The sequence below is a fragment of the Topomyia yanbarensis genome, chromosome 1 (genome assembly GCF_030247195.1).
Source record: "Topomyia yanbarensis strain Yona2022 chromosome 1, ASM3024719v1, whole genome shotgun sequence".
NCBI lineage: Eukaryota > Metazoa > Arthropoda > Insecta > Diptera > Culicidae > Topomyia > Topomyia yanbarensis.
In genome coordinates, this window is record NC_080670.1 from 214309136 (window position 1) to 214326590 (window position 17455).

A 17455-nucleotide genomic window follows, 5' to 3' on the forward strand; every position below is an offset into this window, starting at 1 on the left:
CATCTCAAGTTTTTCATTGCTGTGGTAACCCAGCTAAGCGGGATGGTTGAAGAAAGTAGTCTGTCGGTGGTGCCATCACCCAAATAAATCATATCATTATACGGCAACCTGGGTACGTTTTACCCATTCTTTTTCGCAGAACAGTTACAACAAAATGCGTAAAAAACGCATTCATGAAAATCACTTCAGAATGAAAAATCCTGAAAATAGAATACATTTCATATTATTTCCCTCATAAAAGTATACATTTTTTCTCTGATTATAGAGTTTTTAACCTTAGGGTCATTCGCTAGGTCAATCGTCTCTCTGTCGGGTTAGAGAAATCTCTTTAGAAAAATATCTAACCCTATGTACGGGGTTGGGAATTGAACTCAGGTAAGCTGCGTACAAGGCAATCGATTTACCAACTACGCTATGCCCGCCCCTTCATAAAACTATGGGAATCTCAATGGGAATGCTATTCTAAAGCCACAACACAAAATAAAACTTTCGCTGAATAAAATGCTTTTCGGCTGCATCTTCCAGAGGAATCAACTGGCGCAAATTTGCAGTATCCTCAGTAGTCTAAACTGACTCTTTTTGCATAGCATTGCCGAAATGTTTCGGATCCGCCACATGTTCATTTACGAGCCGATTATTTGCAGGTTCCGCTTCTATCCATACTTTGCAGGTTAACTTGTTTGAAAAAAAATTAAAGGATGTTTCGCTCATTATCATATATTATACCCATATTATACCCATTCGAATTACCCCATTGAGTGGTTGTGAAATGGATAAAAAGTACCCAATGTTAGGAACAAAAAAATACCAGTTTTTCTCTCCTTTTGTGGCACAGACCTGTTGGTCCATAATTATACCCATTTTTAACAGCTTCAACAACTTACGAAAATTTTATACAGCGCAAATTCGTTAGTTGGGTGTTCGCTAGTTGGGCTGTTCGTTAGTTGGGTGTTCGCTAGTTGGGGCATGCCCCAACTAAAAGACACTCTTATGTTAAAACTGAAAGTCAAAAACTGATTGACGTTTGAATGTCATTGATTTCGAGGGGTTCGCCACAGATATCAGCGATCCAGAAAAAATCATACTTTTAAATTCAATGGAATTTTATTTTTTGAATGCATATTTTGGAATGATTTTGGTGAAATAAATGTGTTAAATATTTCGCTTCTTCCATTCAGCATCAATTAGTTTGTGTCGCAGAGACGTTAGTTTAGTAACTTTTGAAGGTCATCTCTGATGTATTCAATCACATTATCCAATCTTTTTTAGCTAGTGGCAACGTAGTATGTTTGTGCTTTATCGGCTTTTTCCCGACGGTGTATCCATTTCCTGTTTTATGTGAAGGAATTTATCAAAAAATAATTGATGGCAAAAAGAACACTAATGACATACTTTGTCACAAAAAAACAACTTTAAGCTGGAAGGAAACAGCCAACTTTTGTAAATTGTAAAAATTTTTTGCTTGTTTTCTATGTAAGAAAACAAAAAATCAGCGTTTCCCTTGGGTAATTTTTGTCAGCTGTCAGTTGCCCCAATTAACGGATACGATTCGCTAGTTGGGGCGCAGTCGTGACCCAACTAACGAATTTGCGCTGTATTAATAAAATGGGTAAACTTTTTTGCTGGTGTAACTGTTCTAATGTGACGTTCCAATGACCACTGGCGTTCCGAGTCTCTGATACATTCATATACTGTGCGAACGCACCCCTGTTTTTTCTTCGCACGCTTCCCATGCGATGACAGCTTTTACAATCTTCACACCCATACGTACACATTGCTCCGTTATGTTGTTCCATTCGAGATTATGTTCGGGCGACACCGTGTACAGCTACTATCAAGATGTCTGATTCAAAAGGTTCTGCTAGCGCCTTTCTGCTTTTTTATTTTTTTTAAAGTAGTTTTTTAGCCAACACAGGGCTTTTGAGCGATCTATACAGAATTTCTATCAATACGTTAATTCAATTTAAATACATTTTCTTCGTTTATTAGACACAGTTAAAAGTATTGTTAGTAGTATTGTCTCGCGTAAGAACTGGATTTGACAAATTTGTTAAATCAAAAGCATATAATTCACCACACTACCTTTAGACTTTATTATCTTAATTTTCACCATACACAAAGCATTCGTACAAAGAGCTGTCATTTTCCCCAACACATGCGTAATTAGTTGTGTAAATAGAGAGCCTGCAGTGGAAAAAACGGCAAAATTGAGAGCACTCGGGTTACGATTCTGTCGGTGTGTGGGTGCTCACGCTCATTATTTTTTTCGCTTGCGTATTTTATAAGACGAGCTACGTTCTTCTTTTTCGGTCCTGTCTGCCTGTAACATATTGGACTTGCGGTGGTGCGCGACTTGCTTGCTGTTCCGTCGTCGTATCACACACAGCCCAGCACAGTGCGGTATCAGTGTTCAGCTAAACCGAAAAATTTATTGTCAGTTCTGTATAGTGTTGATCAGCAGCTCTATAATACAGTGACCATTGATTGCGTTGCACAAGAGTCGCGAATCTGGTGAATATTGGTCATCATTTCGTTTTTTTTCCTCGCTGGTGACCCGTGTGAGTGTTTTGTTGAAGAAGCGTGAAAACTCCTCCCGCGAGAGAGCAAAGACCCGTCGGAATGTCAACTGCTGCGGGAGGCTCCGAATCCGTGTTCGGAATGTTCAAGTGTAAAAAGTGCCATTGATGGAAGTTTCTGATTGTGCAGTGAGTTCGGGAGGGGAACGACGGATAGTGTCTTTATTGTTTGGAAAGAATCTGTAGGTCACATTCATTCAACAACAGTACAAGGAAAAAACTTGGTGTGGTAGTGGGTGGTGGAAATTGCTGCGTTTTATAGCCCTTTAGCTGGGCCTCTGTCAGCAAAATACGCCAGAGCTGAAAGAAAAACGGCATAGAAATAGGTGATTTGCATACATATAAATAAAATTGTGTACGAAAAGAGAAGTAAGTACGCTTTCTGTGCCCTAAAACGGCAGCTGGTATCGCGATAGGATTGAAATGAGATTCCCCAAGTGATAAGGCGCGTACCATTGATGCGGGTCTCGGGCTCCGTTTATTTGACCAGCGCAGGGAGTCTCCCCGGAGGCTAATCAGGAGCAAGGGATGAAAGTAGGCTCTGCTTGTGTTGAAGGATCCTTCTGGTGTCTCGTGTAGAGAGGCTGTTAACAAAGCGCGTCATCTTGCCATCATTACATCGCCACTAACATGCAAAGATCCAACACAGTAGCCTGTGCCAGTTGGCCCACTTTGACAGACATGCTAGCAGCGGGCGAAATGGAGGAGGACCCAGGCAAACTATATGCTGCAAGGCATAACAAAGAATCATTGCAGACCTGTTCATTCCACTGCTGTTTTCTCGACCGTCGCTTGCTGGGATGGGCACTAGAGTGAGTGGGTGGTTGGGTGGAAAATTTTTCTTTATCCTTGAGAGTGCTCATGCTGGGGAGGGATATGCTAAAAAGGAGCCGGAGAGGTGTCGTGTCATAGGCTCTCATATCAACGTCAGTCGCCTCCGCAACACTTGATCCGGTCATTCATTCAACCGAGTCGAGATGGAACGGGAAAGATATACTGGTTATCAAAACAATAGTGCCATCAGGGAGTGGGAAAATTTGGCGTTAATCGGATTTGACGGGCCGTCATCGTCCTGAGCACAGACCGTGTGGTGGGTGCGGAAAGGGATGGGGTGGATGGTTTGCTCCAACTGTTTGCCCACGGTTATTAATGACTATGTTAATCCGGCTGCTGGTTTTAATGAGCGCACTATGCTATGCTTATGCCGCTCCGGTGGTATTAAACGATGCGAGGGCAGGAATAATAATAATTGCTCAGCAACCGAAATGAGAGGTGTTGTTTGTTTTTTGAACTGTAAAATTTACAGCCCACCAGTGCCAACGAAAGCATATATCGGTCAGAAAGTCGATATACGAACCACACCCTAGTAGGGGGAGGGGGATGTGTGCGGTCAAATATTTACATCAAGTCATAATCAATGACTAATTTTGTATGTATATGGTGCTACGAGCAATATGGAAACCGGATTGACGTTGCACTGTTCATACAATGTATTATCAAGTTATTGGAGACACGTTTCACTGTACTCTTTATATGGACTTTGTGTTGTTATCGTAATTTACCGTGTTGCCGATGGGTATTAAACGTTTCTAAGGATCTCTAGCAAATTTATCATTTTGTCGTTTCTTTATATTGTCACTATGGCCGAAAAAACAATGAAAAACATGAATATTTCATGAAGCAGTTTGCCCTCGAAAAGCAGAAATTGAATATTTGATCTTCTGAAGCGAAATAGAAAGAATGACGTACTTTAAAAATGATGATCTGTGCTTAGTATAAACAAATACAAATTAAATACGCCAAGGTCCCATACAAAAGGGTCATCATTTTTTGGCTCACCAAGGAGGCGAATTAAATAACCCAATTCGTCTTAACAGGTAAAAGGCGCCGGAAAAAATGAAACTGGCATCGCTGCCTGATCAAAGTGTGCTTTTAGTTTACAAAAAAAATTTCAGTTTGTTTATTTATGTGGCTAGTAAAGGCCCTACTTCAATACGAAAATTACCCCAATTAAAACAAAATTGTAAAATATTTGATTGCGGCATGCAATTATTGTTCAAAAAATCGATCGACAGTCATTCAACCCATGACTAATACAGTCATATGCGGATTTTTTTTATAATGCATCTGTGGAAAATGATGTGCAACCCAAACGTTTCCACTCCGATGAGACCGGCTGCGGTTAACTACATTGCTAGCGTGCGGACTATAGTTCACAAAAATGACATGTCCCAATCCGATATTATTATTCCTTTCCTGTAATTCCAGCCTAAATCTACGTCAAAGCAGTTTTCTACCAGGGTTAACCAATACATCCTGGAAATAGAGGCGATGATTGGATGCTCACTCGTGGCGTTCCTGCGCAAGCATCCAACGGCAAGCGCAAATATCTCCATATATGTGTTTATATAATTTTCATATGATTCACCTTGACCATACGTTGAGATCTTGGAACGATTGTTTCACGAAAAATGGCTCTAAAACTCATGTACTAAGTAGACTAGGGCGACCTCCGGACGGTTAACCTTTGAAATTGGTGGGTTCGTTTGGTTATGTGTGTTGGCAAGTACGACTGCAGTACGTCTTGGTAGAACTTAGGATAACGTGTTACAAAACTCACCTGTGTAGCTTTAATTATGGCGCAAGAGATCAACTGGCTTTTTGGAAATCCTGTCACAACCCCTCAACGGGTCTAGAGAACATGTCTTGTTTGGTTTTGTTCTATACTTTCGATTTTCATAAATCACGAGATGGAGAAATACAGCACAATTTCGACCATATCAACTTCTTTCATAGGAGTTGCGTCATGTTTGTGTGCTGATAGAGGGTATCATCGTCTGTTTCGAAGTTGATGCTTCCAGTAAGTGAAAAGTCTAGTCCCGGAGCAGAATTGTCGTGAAGCGTACTGATACGTTGCGCCTATCCTATCTCTGAAAGCCATGCAAGAGCTTCACTACCTTCTTCCTATAGCAAACCATATAGCAGCAACATGGCACAATTATATGTCAAACAGCCATCGTAAACCGCAATCCAAACTTACAAAATCTTAACAAATATGCAATGCTCTTACTACTACGACTAATCTGGAAAAGAAATCGAAACGTTGTTTGTAATTGGCAGGCCTCCCCTTTGAAGTCAGATCGCCATTCCAATTTGTTCTATTAGATTATCCATGGTTGATTGATGCGAGTGGATAATATTTTCAACAGGAATATCACATCAATTTCAAAAGGAATCCGTATAGAATGTAGCGGGCTATGTGTTAAGATTTATATCAAGAATTAATAAATTTTAAGTTATTATTCGCGATTAGAATTTTACAATGTAAATAATGTGCAACAATTTTAAAATTATTTAATAGCTAATATATGTATTAAATTATTTTAAAAAAGATATGTTTAATATTTATACAATACATATGCGCTATCGATGTTATTCGTGACATCTACTACGCCAATGACTGATTAATTTGCAATCGTTTTGTCTATCTTTCCATTCACTTAGATTTTCTCCGACTATTCTGCTTCCTGGCTGGTTCAGTTGGTCATTTGATATGTGTTTACTCTGCCCGTCCGGTTCCTATATTTCGGGAACAGAGGGGCGGTTGCTGCAATTGAGCCAAACTTCCATCCAGACTGAATAGCAATGGATGTCATTTTGCACACTCCTGAGGGGCTTCTTCTGTAATAACGCCAAGTTAGTTAGAGACTTTGAAACAAAAATCTGCGAGCACTCACTGTCGCTGTACATTTCATCCTTGTACTTTTGCAATAGATTCCGGAATGCCGGTACGTTGGTCGATAATTAGAATCGCTTGCAAGTTCACGCAAATGTTTCCAGGCTTATTTTTTCGGTAGATTATTTCCAGCAGTATAGGAACAAGGTGGGTCCTACCTAAAAATAAGGTTGAAAATAGATTTTCGATTGAACCTATATTGTTGATCCTTGTAAAATATTCTGATATGCTTAACCAAATACAATTATGTTTTTGTTTAGCTTAAAGGTGCATTTTTAAGCATCATAGCTTTGAAACGTAATTACGATAATTTTGGGATAATTTTTGCAATGTTGCTTTAAACCTTAAATGCGCGATAAAGGTAAAGCCTGCCTACTCAGTACTCACCATAGGAAATTAAATATTTCGATGAAGTTAGCAATCGCCGGATTTTTCAGTGACGGCACAATATGTCATCGATTAAATCTACCAGCAAGAGCTTCTTGATTAGCAGCTCAGAATACCTGCGAATAAATAAAAATTTAATTATTGGGATGATACATTCTACCAAGGTCCTTTATATTACCTACCATGTAGGTAGTTTTATCGTTATAGATGCAAACTTAAATCTAGGCGATAATATTGAACCAGAGAACACCGCTACGATCCCGACCATTAGACATAAAATTACCAATGCTTCATTGAATTGCATCGATACTTCATGGAAGCATTAATAGAGCTAGGCTTTGCATTTCCGGTAAGTTGAATGTCTTTTATATATTCGCTAACCTTCGGAGGAAATCATCAGAGCTGGAGATGGACGCTGTTTTACTTCCGACAGCTGGATAGTTTTGCTGCAGTCGAGAGTTGCATCAGATCACCCAAAATACGACACGGTGAAGAATGATATTTTTAACGCCTACTGCAGATGCTGATGAACAGTGATGCATTAGCAGTATCGGCTGGTAACTCCTTCGCAACAGGAAACGATTTCAGAGTTGTGCTGGTCAGCTCTGTAAAAAACAGCGTCGTGACCAATAAAGGCAATCTAATGCTCAGGTAATACTCACAAAATGTAATTAATGGTAATGTCCGGACGGTTGGCAATCTGTAGCGCATTTTCGGGGGTATCGATTGTCGCCTGATAGGAACGTTAGCAGCACTTCTTTGTCATGACGGGCGGTTCCGATAATCGCAGATGGAACAATTTCTATACAATTCTAGAATGTGGACCATACTGTAAACAGTAAAAAATTATTGCAAAATGTATTTGCAAAAACAAACTTGCTCTTACTAGAATCCGATTTTTGACATTAAACAATGCGTCATCAGGTTAAAGTTCGCCGCTACCTTTGAAGTGCTATCTATGCACACAGATATCCGTTTAGTTTTGGGCGGATCGTTACCATTTCAACAACGGATTCAAGATGACATGCAAAATGTGCTGCGATACAAAAGTTATTCTAGATGTAGTTGGATAGTTATTCTGGATGCAACGACAATCGAATTTTCTCTTGTTCTAAACAAAAAGAATCAAGTCGGAAGCAGTGCGCATCATTCGTACAATGATGCGCTATAGTGCTCACTACTTCCAGTGTGCTGGATAAACACTGAACAGGAGAAACAACGATTGACGGTTGTTGAATTTTCCAATTTTTGATTGCAGTGATAATAAATTACGCGCGCAGCGATGGGACAAGTAAACCAGCTCTAGCGTTGTCATGAGCCAACAGGAATGATTCAACCTACCGCACCGGTGCACCGTGCTACTGATAGCAGTATCAACCTACGTGTTATTTTATTTCGTCGCTCTTGAACGGTTAGTCAATCCAAAACCGACCGAAGACAATATTCAACTGCATCTCAAACGTGTTGCACTACAAGTTGGGAAAAGCATGAAAGTCCCGATGATGAGCTTGAGAAACCTCCAGTAGATTCCGTCAAAAGTAAATCTTTAAAAACGGTTCACAGCTCAGTTTGGCAATTGGTCCTAGAAATATACCCCCGACACGATAATATTCGATGTGATACTTGGATCAATGACCTTGGGATCTCCCCCATGGGCGGAAAATACTCGTTTTATTTTTAGTCTGCCTGAAAAATTATGAAAAGGAAATTAATCGGAGTCTATCCATTCTATTCTACCTGAAAAATTATGAACATAAATAGTTTCGAACAACCTTACCTCGATGCAAAATCGGAGTTTTCATGTGAGACTCTAATAAGTTTTCAGCAAACAAAAAGTTATATTTTTCCAATTTTCTCAATACTAAACAGTATCTATGGTAACGTTCAAGATTTGTTTTTGTTCGACTCCAGCGATGCTAGTTTTTACAATATTTCATCGAAGTACGCTGTCAATCTGACAGTTTACCTTTATCGGTGTACCAGGGTTATAAAATGAGTCCACGAAAAATCGCCAGAGCATGCCGTATTAACATATTTGTATTTGGTATAAAGATACTGTAATTTGATTTAGAGTAAGATGCATTGAGATAAGCACAAGAAAACACTAAAAGTGTCGTTCGGGAGCTCTGCGCCTATGTAACATTCAAGGTTTCAATCGTGGGACCCCTAGTCAATGTAAACGCCTACTAAACATTTTGTTGTATTGTTTGTGGCACTAAAAACTGGATTCTAACAGCACTGCGCACTTACTATTCTTCTATTAAATTCTTCTCATAGACTGGTTAGTTCGACTGGTCTGTCTATGAAAGTACCATCTCTATCACTTGAAATACATGTGTTTTGACAGCTCGCAGTTTTCAGTAGCAGTTTGATCACTCGCACTTTGAAAGTGCGAAGTCCAGGTTGGTGGGAAGTGCGCAATACAGCTGGCAGTAACGAATACTGTGACCAGCTGCCTTGTGGAATCGCTTCACCTGATTACAAGTAATGTCCGTGCAATTTGCGATTGTGCTCTCGATTCAAGGTTATTAAACACAATTAGTTATGGAATTTTTGTTTCGACTTCGTCTCATCAGAATCCGACACAAAGTGACAATACTATGCTAGCACCAGATTGACACTAGCTCAAAAAAAAACGAAAGCACTATTTGTGTTTTTTGTGCGTGATGTCCTGTAAGAATAGGAGTTCTGAATAAGTGACCTTCAATTTGCGACAATTTGTTACATGGGGGGAGGGGGAGTTAATTTTGGGCAATTTTTGTGTTACGTAATTTATGAACGGTCCCAAAGAAAAAAGCTAAAAAATGAAAAAAAGTTCGGGGCAGTTCTTTTCTTCATATTGAGTAGTCACCATGAAACAATTCTCTAGCCAATGACTAATCAAATTAGGAAGGTCATGGTAATTTTATTTGAGTCTTTTTCAGAACGCGCGAAATCCAGATCCGTTTTCGCAGCCATTATTTTGGCGCATCTCAGTTCCGATTTAATAAGAGTTTTAAATTCATGTTACCAATCTCTTCTGAAATCCATTTTTTGAGCCATGCATCATCGATTGAATGCACCGAATCCCAGTCAATGGCACAATTGATTCCGACTCGGAAGCACTTGTTTCGATTGAGCCGGAATTCCGGCGGAAACCAGCAGTCGTCCAATGTTGGTCCAAATATAAATTACAATTAAAAACGTCATACAAACGGGTCTCTGAACAAACGCATTATTCAGCCCCATTCCCAAAGATTTGATTTGCAGTAAAAATGGAACTGACAACGTTATCAAATCAAAGTGTGCCATACTGCCCATGACCGCATGTCAGTCGCAAAACGTTAGATTGGAGAAAATCTCGATACAATTTTAAGTTGAGCGTAAAAATATAACTAAGAAAAAAAATTACCGAAAATGTATGCCAAATCATATTTTACCTGGAAGATTAATTGTGTGTGTCTTATATACCGTCATTTATAGAAATGCACTGATAAATGATCGCACAAGAGTCCCACTACTTTTTCCGTGCAATCAAAGTTGGCTGTTTTTTATCGCCACGGGTACTGATTTTCTTGCTTTACCCGTCAGTTGTGATTTCCTGTTAGCGCCGGATTGTATGAAATGGACTGGACTGGAACTTCTGCAACGCAACGGAAGTGACTTTAGTTCCGATGAAGATTTTTTTTGTTGGTTTCGATCCGGATACCATGACGGAAAGATTTTCCCAAACACCAGTTTGTTTACAAGACAGCCAGATTCTGATGGGAGCTTCTTTATGCTGATTTCATTTTTAAATCAGAGCTGCTCTAGGTTCGCTCGGAGCTGTCACTTTTGTATGGAAACTGTAAACATTAGAGCGAACCTAGGGCGACTCGATTCTAAAACCGAAAAGAATGTCAACGAAAAATAGCAAGAGGATCAAAACAAGAAGCGAGAAAGGCAAGTATCGCGACCGGGGACCACTTGACAGCTCCCATATACAGCAGTCATTCGGTAACTGGGCGCTCTTTAACTGGGCTGCTTTTTAACTGGGCGTTCGGTAACTGGGCTATAGCCCAGTTAAAAAGCAGTTAAACGTCAAAAATAGACGTCAAATGTATTTTGACATTTTGATGTCAAACTTTGCAAGGGGTAAGCGAATGGAAAGTAAGGATGACAGATGAATGTAAATAATTATTATTTCTTTTAATGCATATCTCGACAAACATATGATTACGGCCTAAAAGCCAACTGTCAAAATCCACTTTGAATGGAAATTCCGGACAAACCGTTACACGCCGATCACAGATGTTGGTAGTAAATAAAAGAGAAAAGTTTTCTCTTTCATAAACTGTTGTGAACTGCGTTCGACTAGTAACGGTTTGCCTGGAATTTCCATTCAAAGTGGATTTTGACAGTTGGCTTTTAGGCCGTAATCATATGTTTGTCGAGATATATGTAATAAATTATGATTTTGTTGAGGATATGTTATTATAGGTCGAGATAAAAGTAAGTATTTTCAAGTCTATATAATATAGAGAATACTCTTCTATATTCTACTATGTTTGAGCAATGAATTGCCGAAAAGGACCAACAATCCAACTGTAAAAAAACGCTTGTGGGTATTACGAATTAAATAATTATTATTTAACGAAAATGTATACAGGGAGTTATAAAGTTCGTTTACGCCATTCGTTTTCGTTTGTTCTCAATGATTTGAGACGGCGTACGTCCGAGGCGTCATTCTGCACGAAACGCATCAAACAGTCCAAGGATTGAATAGCTCGCGTAAACTCTGGTTCCTGTTGCTGCTCTTCTACACTTGCAAGAATCTATAGAGTGTGAATCGTTTAATCCTAGCACCGAATTGACTATTTCTTGATCGGTGAACACTGCACTCGTGAGCCATGCCGGATTTTTTATCATAATCGTAAACATGGTCGACTATCCATGATTCGATCTCTTCACTGGACGTAGTGGTGCCAGCCAGAGCATCTACTGCCGTGATCAGAGCTTTTAAGTCATCTCCATTGTCGGACTCACCAGCATCCACTGAACTCCAATCGCTTTTAGGAAAATGAGTGATTAGTTTCTTCCACGAGTTTTCAATTGTAGAAGTACTGATTTCATTCCACGCGGTTGACAACCAATCAATACTCTGCTGTAGTGAGATTTTTTTAAGTCGGTCTTCGAACTTGAGATCCTCATCTTCCAGTACTAATTTAAGCATAAGCTTTCGTTTGTATCTCAATTTTATAGCGTTAATCACTGCCTGGTCCATAGGCTGATACTCGGAAGTAACGTTTGGTGGTAGATAAATTACCTATGGAAATCAGAATGTACCAATTTTACTCCGTTACATTTTGATGTGAAGTGTATCAAATAATCTCACCGCAATTAATCCATCATCCGATTTCAAATCGTCTCCTCCGTCGTAATGTGCTGTGCAACTATCAAGCACCAGTAACGCCTTGGGCTCTAAATTAAATTCCTTGGAGAACTCCCTTACCGTTGGTACGAATTCGCGATAGAACCATGTTCGAAAAAGCTCTCGCGTCATCCAAGCTTTCTTGGAATTATAATATGATACGGGTAGAAGTTCCTTGGTAGCAAGCGAGCGTGGTTTGGCCGCGGATCCGATAAACATCAATTTAAGTTTATTTGAGCCATCGGCATTACAACATGGCATGAATGTATAGCGCATCTTGTTTAATTTACGCCCAGATGCCTTTGTCTCGTTTGCAAGGACTACACTTCGTGATGCTAGCAACTTTGCAAAAATAGCAGATTCATCAGCGTTGTATATTTGGCACTTTTTCAAGTCCGATTCGACAATTCTCGTCATCAAAATCTCCATAAACTTCAAGTATGCGCCTATATCCGCGGAAGCTTTTTCTCCGGCTACACGCTTTACATGCAATCCAAAACGGTTTCTAAAACGTCGTACCCATCCATCCGAAAATGCAAAATTCTGCCCCACGTAATACCCGTGTTTCTGAATCTCATGCAACAACAATTCTCCCTTCACCCGTAGTGCTTCTGACGTAACAATAATATTGGCTTCCCTCTGCTGGAGAATCCATAAATAAAGAGATTCTTCCATTAGAGGTAAATGCTGCTCCTTCAACGTTCTTCGACTTTGGATACCGTGTTCTCTATAAACAACTAGTTTGGCTCGCAATTCATCCTTGTGCTGCAAGAATCGAGTTACAGAGGACGATCCTACACCATATTTTCTATCAAGCGATTCGTGTGTGCCACCGCCATTTTCAAAATCCTCTATAATTTTAACCTTCTCAACCAACGTAAGCGTTCTCTGCTAACGTTTCTGTTTGGATCCAGACGGAATATCCATTGCAGAACCAAGCACCACTTTCACCTTATTTAAACAAAAAGCTGACTAAATTTAAAAATGATTTTTTTATTATGCTTTTCACAGAAAACCCGAAGATTAGTATGCAACTAAATAGAAAGAAAATATATTCTTTTAGTTTCACCAGTGAAATTTACGACGCACATCAAGCAATGCTGTTGGTCAGGAACAGGGTTGCCACTGTTTTTCAAAGAAAATCTGGTAATTCAACTTAAATTGTCTGGCAAAATCTGTCACTTGACAGCGACCTCATAGTCATCGATATTTGACATATATTACATCTTCGTAGAAGGTGCATCAATCGATTTTTGTTAAATTTGGGAAAATATGGCCCCAATTTCCAAAATTTGTGTGTAACAACTTCTATAAATTAAAAATCTGGCAGAATGAGAGGTTTGTCTTTTTGTCTGAAAGCTGCAAAAAACTCTGGCTGTGCCAGGTAAATCTGGCATAATGGCATCTCTGGTCAGAAATTAGATGGTCATAAATTGATAATATAGAACATTGCATGATGACGTCATAAAAATGGCAGTTCAGCCAAGTTGAAAGCGGTTTGAAACTAGTTTGTCATACTGAATAGCATCAATAAATATCTTAATCCATGTAACCAAGCTTTCTCAACTATCAGTAAAGATACGTATAAAAAATTCACGTAACGTACTATTTGCCGATTTTTACACCTTTTGCTACCTGGTGAAAAAATTGAAAACTATTCGTCGCTACTATTTCAGAATCTGTTTATTGACATCTTATTCGAGCACGCCTTTATTACCTACATAGATCCTTTGGCAATAAAACTATTCATGTCGACACAGATCTTTCATTAGGGCCTAAGTCGCAATGCACTCAAATGGAGAAAAATCAGTTTCAATATTCGGCGAAGGTTTTCTAAATGTAGTTTTTATTGTAGGTATAAATTACTTTATGACCGTGTTTTTCCGGAAGCATTTTTCGTTAAACCTTATGACAATATAACAAAGAATTTAATTCCTATGTGCTTTTAGTGGGTAGAAACTAAAAAAATGCTTACGCCCAATTTGCATCCCAGTCGTGATTTCGCCCTTCAGCAACCACCATTTGCGGAAGGGCTAAACCGTGTACATAATTTTCAGAAGGGCGCGGTAAATGGGCTAAACTGACTCTGTCTTGCTGGGTAGGGCTGGGTAAATGGGCGAGCTTGACAGTATACCTTTTAATAGGGCTCAGCAAATGGGCGCATAGAAATCCAATGTAAAAGAAAGGGCGCGTGAATCTTTTCTTCAAATTTCATGAAAATATCGAAATATTCGAATGTTTATGTGCAACAACTATCGAGTAGACATGATCATAGTAGATATTGCTTATCATTTATATAACAGAATCGCCGTTTATTCTTTTATTTGTGAATAATAACCGTGCGCCCGCTTCTGTCTAAAAATGTAAGTTTGGCCTTTATATTCCATATGAGAAGAAGGGCCTAAGTCGAAATCTCGAAGAAAATGCATGTTTCGCCGTTTTGTTTTCTTTAATTATACATCGAACTAAAAACCATTTTAACTAATTTTCACCTCAATCTTGTAGTATTTTTGTTGCATAATGTCGTAATAGCGAAAACGCAGTTTGTTTACATTTGCGATTTAAGCCCTAATGAAAAATCTATGTCGATGTAATGATCAATCAAAATAATGTTTTCGAACATTGCGGAAAAAATGACAGTTTCCTCATTTTGTCCACATCCTGGCGCTATGTTGTTTTTTCACTTGTTATGTTTTACCAACTTCCAGTCATAATCACAATGTTGAAGATAATGATGTCAACCTGACAGAGCATCGCAGTTCCCCTCGGTGATTTTTGACATTTGACAGGTCAGCCCAGTTAGCGAGCGGCATTCGCTAACTGGGCTGCGCTCTTAGCCCAGTTACCGAACAGTTGCTGTATTGAACTCATAAGCAAATTTTGTGGTGATTTGGTGATGTCATGGCGGCTCGAATGGAGCAAAATTTGAAAAAGGCGCATCTCATTTACTATTTTCCATATCTAAAAAATAACTAATTTAAGCATTTCTATCATCAAATTTATTTCGCTGTTCACATTAGAAACTGTCCTCATTCCCCCATACTTAAACAGAAACATAGATTCCATTTGGAATTTAAAAAATCCGAAAGAAAAAAAATCGATTTTCGGAAATACAAGAAGATGACTTTCAAAATCAAGCCACTACCACTTATATTGGAATTTCCGAAAATCTTCCGAAACTAATCAACATCTCCTCTGGTAGAGCCGAGGAAAATGCCAGAATAATTCTGAAGGGATCCATACCAAAACCATCGCAACATCTTCCGGACAGAATTATTGCAAAAGTCGAACAAAACTCTGGCCGAAGTCGAACAAAATTGTACATTCCTGGCAGCATTCTTGCTGAAACCGAGCACTACTAGTTTGCTGCCAGAATTCTGATAAAAGCACACAAATTTTATTCAAAACCAATTTTGCTAAATGTGTAGAAAATCCTACATATATGGTTTATTATCCCAATCAAAATACTAGAATTCTTGACGTTCTTAATGAACTTGAAACAAGATGTCGTAGGTTCACGAATTGTTAAGCTTGGTGATTTACTTTCATTGGCCAAAAAGTTTTTCATTTATATTTCATTTATAACACCAATGATTTGCCGATTACAAAGTTCACACAACAAGAAAACCAAAACATTTTTAGGAAGGAAGAGAGCCGGTTGCTAAAAACAACACCTTCCAGCTAAATCTATAATAAGATTTATGTAACTTTGCTGACGGTTTCCAATCAGGGATAAATTTATTCTCTAATAATATTTTTCTTTATCCACATTTTGGAATACGCTTTTTCTAAATGTTGTTCTAGCCGCATTGACGCGTTCATAACACACGTAACGAAACACGCTTTTCTCTTGAAACTTTTTCGTGTCGTTGTTCGTGGTAGTCGTACAGAAAAGGCATACTAGCGCCACCATCAATTCGGTGGTACATATATGAAACAAGCACTATCTGTCAAGTTGTCCCCGGGCTGATCGCGAAGAAACGCCGTGTACATCACAAGCGGCTGTTGTGTGGACAACTTATTTCAAAGAAAGAGTGTATCGATGTCCACAAGCAATAGTGGTAGCTTGATATAACCGGTCAGGAAGCATTCACAAGGGAACGAGTGCAACGTGTAGCTGTTCAAAGCCGTACAAAGAACCGTTATGCTGAGGAGAGCCCCCAAAGCTGTACGAGTACGAGCAGTACTATAGGAATCGTGTACCCATGATCTTAAAGCAAGCTATTGTTTTTTGTCGCATCATCAAAGAAACGAAAATTTCGTTGGCGAAATTGGTGAAACTAGGACAGGAACGATGCGAGTTTTGTGTAAATAGCAAGATGCATCTGACTCAAAAGTGGCAGCACTGGCGAGTCGCTCGGACGTGTCCCATGCTTGTTAAGCATGTGAACAATTGTTATCGATTTCCTGTTGAATATACAGTAGCGCTCAAAAGTCTTTTGTAGGTGATATTTCGTGTCGTCGGTAATATTGGCATCTCTGTTACCGACAAAGGAGTGCAGAAAAATCTAACGACGAAAAAATCTTACGTACGTCGCATACGTTCTAGGTTCAAAATTACAGGAGATAGGTTTCCGGCCGTGGACCCTTTCCAAAAAGAGGTGTCAACGGGAAAAAGGTGCACAGCCGCTATCTTGTGACAAAATCACTTGAAAAAAATATTGTTTGTACTTCACAACTAGTACTATAAATCCCATTTTTCAAGATTCCGATTGACCTTATTGATACGTCTAGAGAAAATCCCGAAATATGCCTATTTTTACGTGTTCTACAGTTGTGTAACCCCTTAACAGCACCGCCCTAGCGACTGAATTCCGAACTAATATGAAATGATCAAATAAAGCGCTAGATACCATGTAACAACTTTGCAAAAGACACCATAACTCTAAAACGAAGGACGTCATTTCTCAAAAAATGCAGGGCAAAAGACTCGCGCTCAGTACCTACAAAATACTTTTGAGCGCTACTGTACTGTATATATTCAACAGGAAATCGATGTCAATCGTTCAGTAGATTGTTATTTATGTTAAGTTATGTGTTAGCAGGTTGAAATATCGCGATTTTACGTAGAGATTTATCGTCACATTCCAATAACTTTGCCATTAACATGTGTGCTACCAAAAATACGCGCGTTCGCTCCGCTTAGCGCCTACAGCGCCATCTGGGCATGAGTAGTTGATGCAACAATTTTACGGATGGAGGATAGTCCTTCATAGAAATCCCATAAATTAATTTATTCACAGCAACACAGTGTTGGTGTGTTTCATGTTCATTTGAGGTCTTTTTATGTTAATTTTCGATGCTTTTATATATTTTCCCCAAATATTTTCCTTTTCTAAATTCTGCCAGAATCAAAATAATTATTTT

The 17455-nt window shown here is 39.1% G+C and overlaps 2 protein-coding genes and 1 long non-coding RNA gene across 5 annotated transcripts in view; 1 reads left to right on the forward strand and 2 right to left on the reverse strand.

The window, feature by feature from the left end:
• Positions 1–2306: 2306 nt before the first annotated feature.
• LOC131692189 (protein-tyrosine sulfotransferase) overlaps positions 2307–17455 on the forward strand; it is a 34256-nt gene continuing 19107 nt past the window's right edge. Inside the window, exon 1 of one of the 3 annotated variants that reach the window (XM_058979095.1) lies at positions 2307–2705. The gene's annotated coding sequence lies outside the window, so the exon portion shown is untranslated. The other 2 variants (XM_058979105.1, XM_058979096.1) reach the window with 2 other exon arrangements.
• LOC131692201 (uncharacterized) lies at positions 7235–7789 on the reverse strand. The gene is made up of 3 exons (XR_009305935.1): positions 7586–7789; positions 7362–7528; positions 7235–7304 (listed from the first exon to the last, which is right to left on the reverse strand). It is a non-coding gene; the product is annotated as an uncharacterized LOC131692201 (long non-coding RNA).
• LOC131676231 (jerky protein homolog-like) lies at positions 11477–13015 on the reverse strand. The gene is made up of 3 exons (XM_058955351.1): positions 12985–13015; positions 12053–12939; positions 11477–11983 (listed from the first exon to the last, which is right to left on the reverse strand). The coding sequence occupies exons 1-3, from the start codon at positions 13013–13015 to the stop codon at positions 11477–11479; spliced, it is 1425 nt and encodes a 474-aa protein (XP_058811334.1).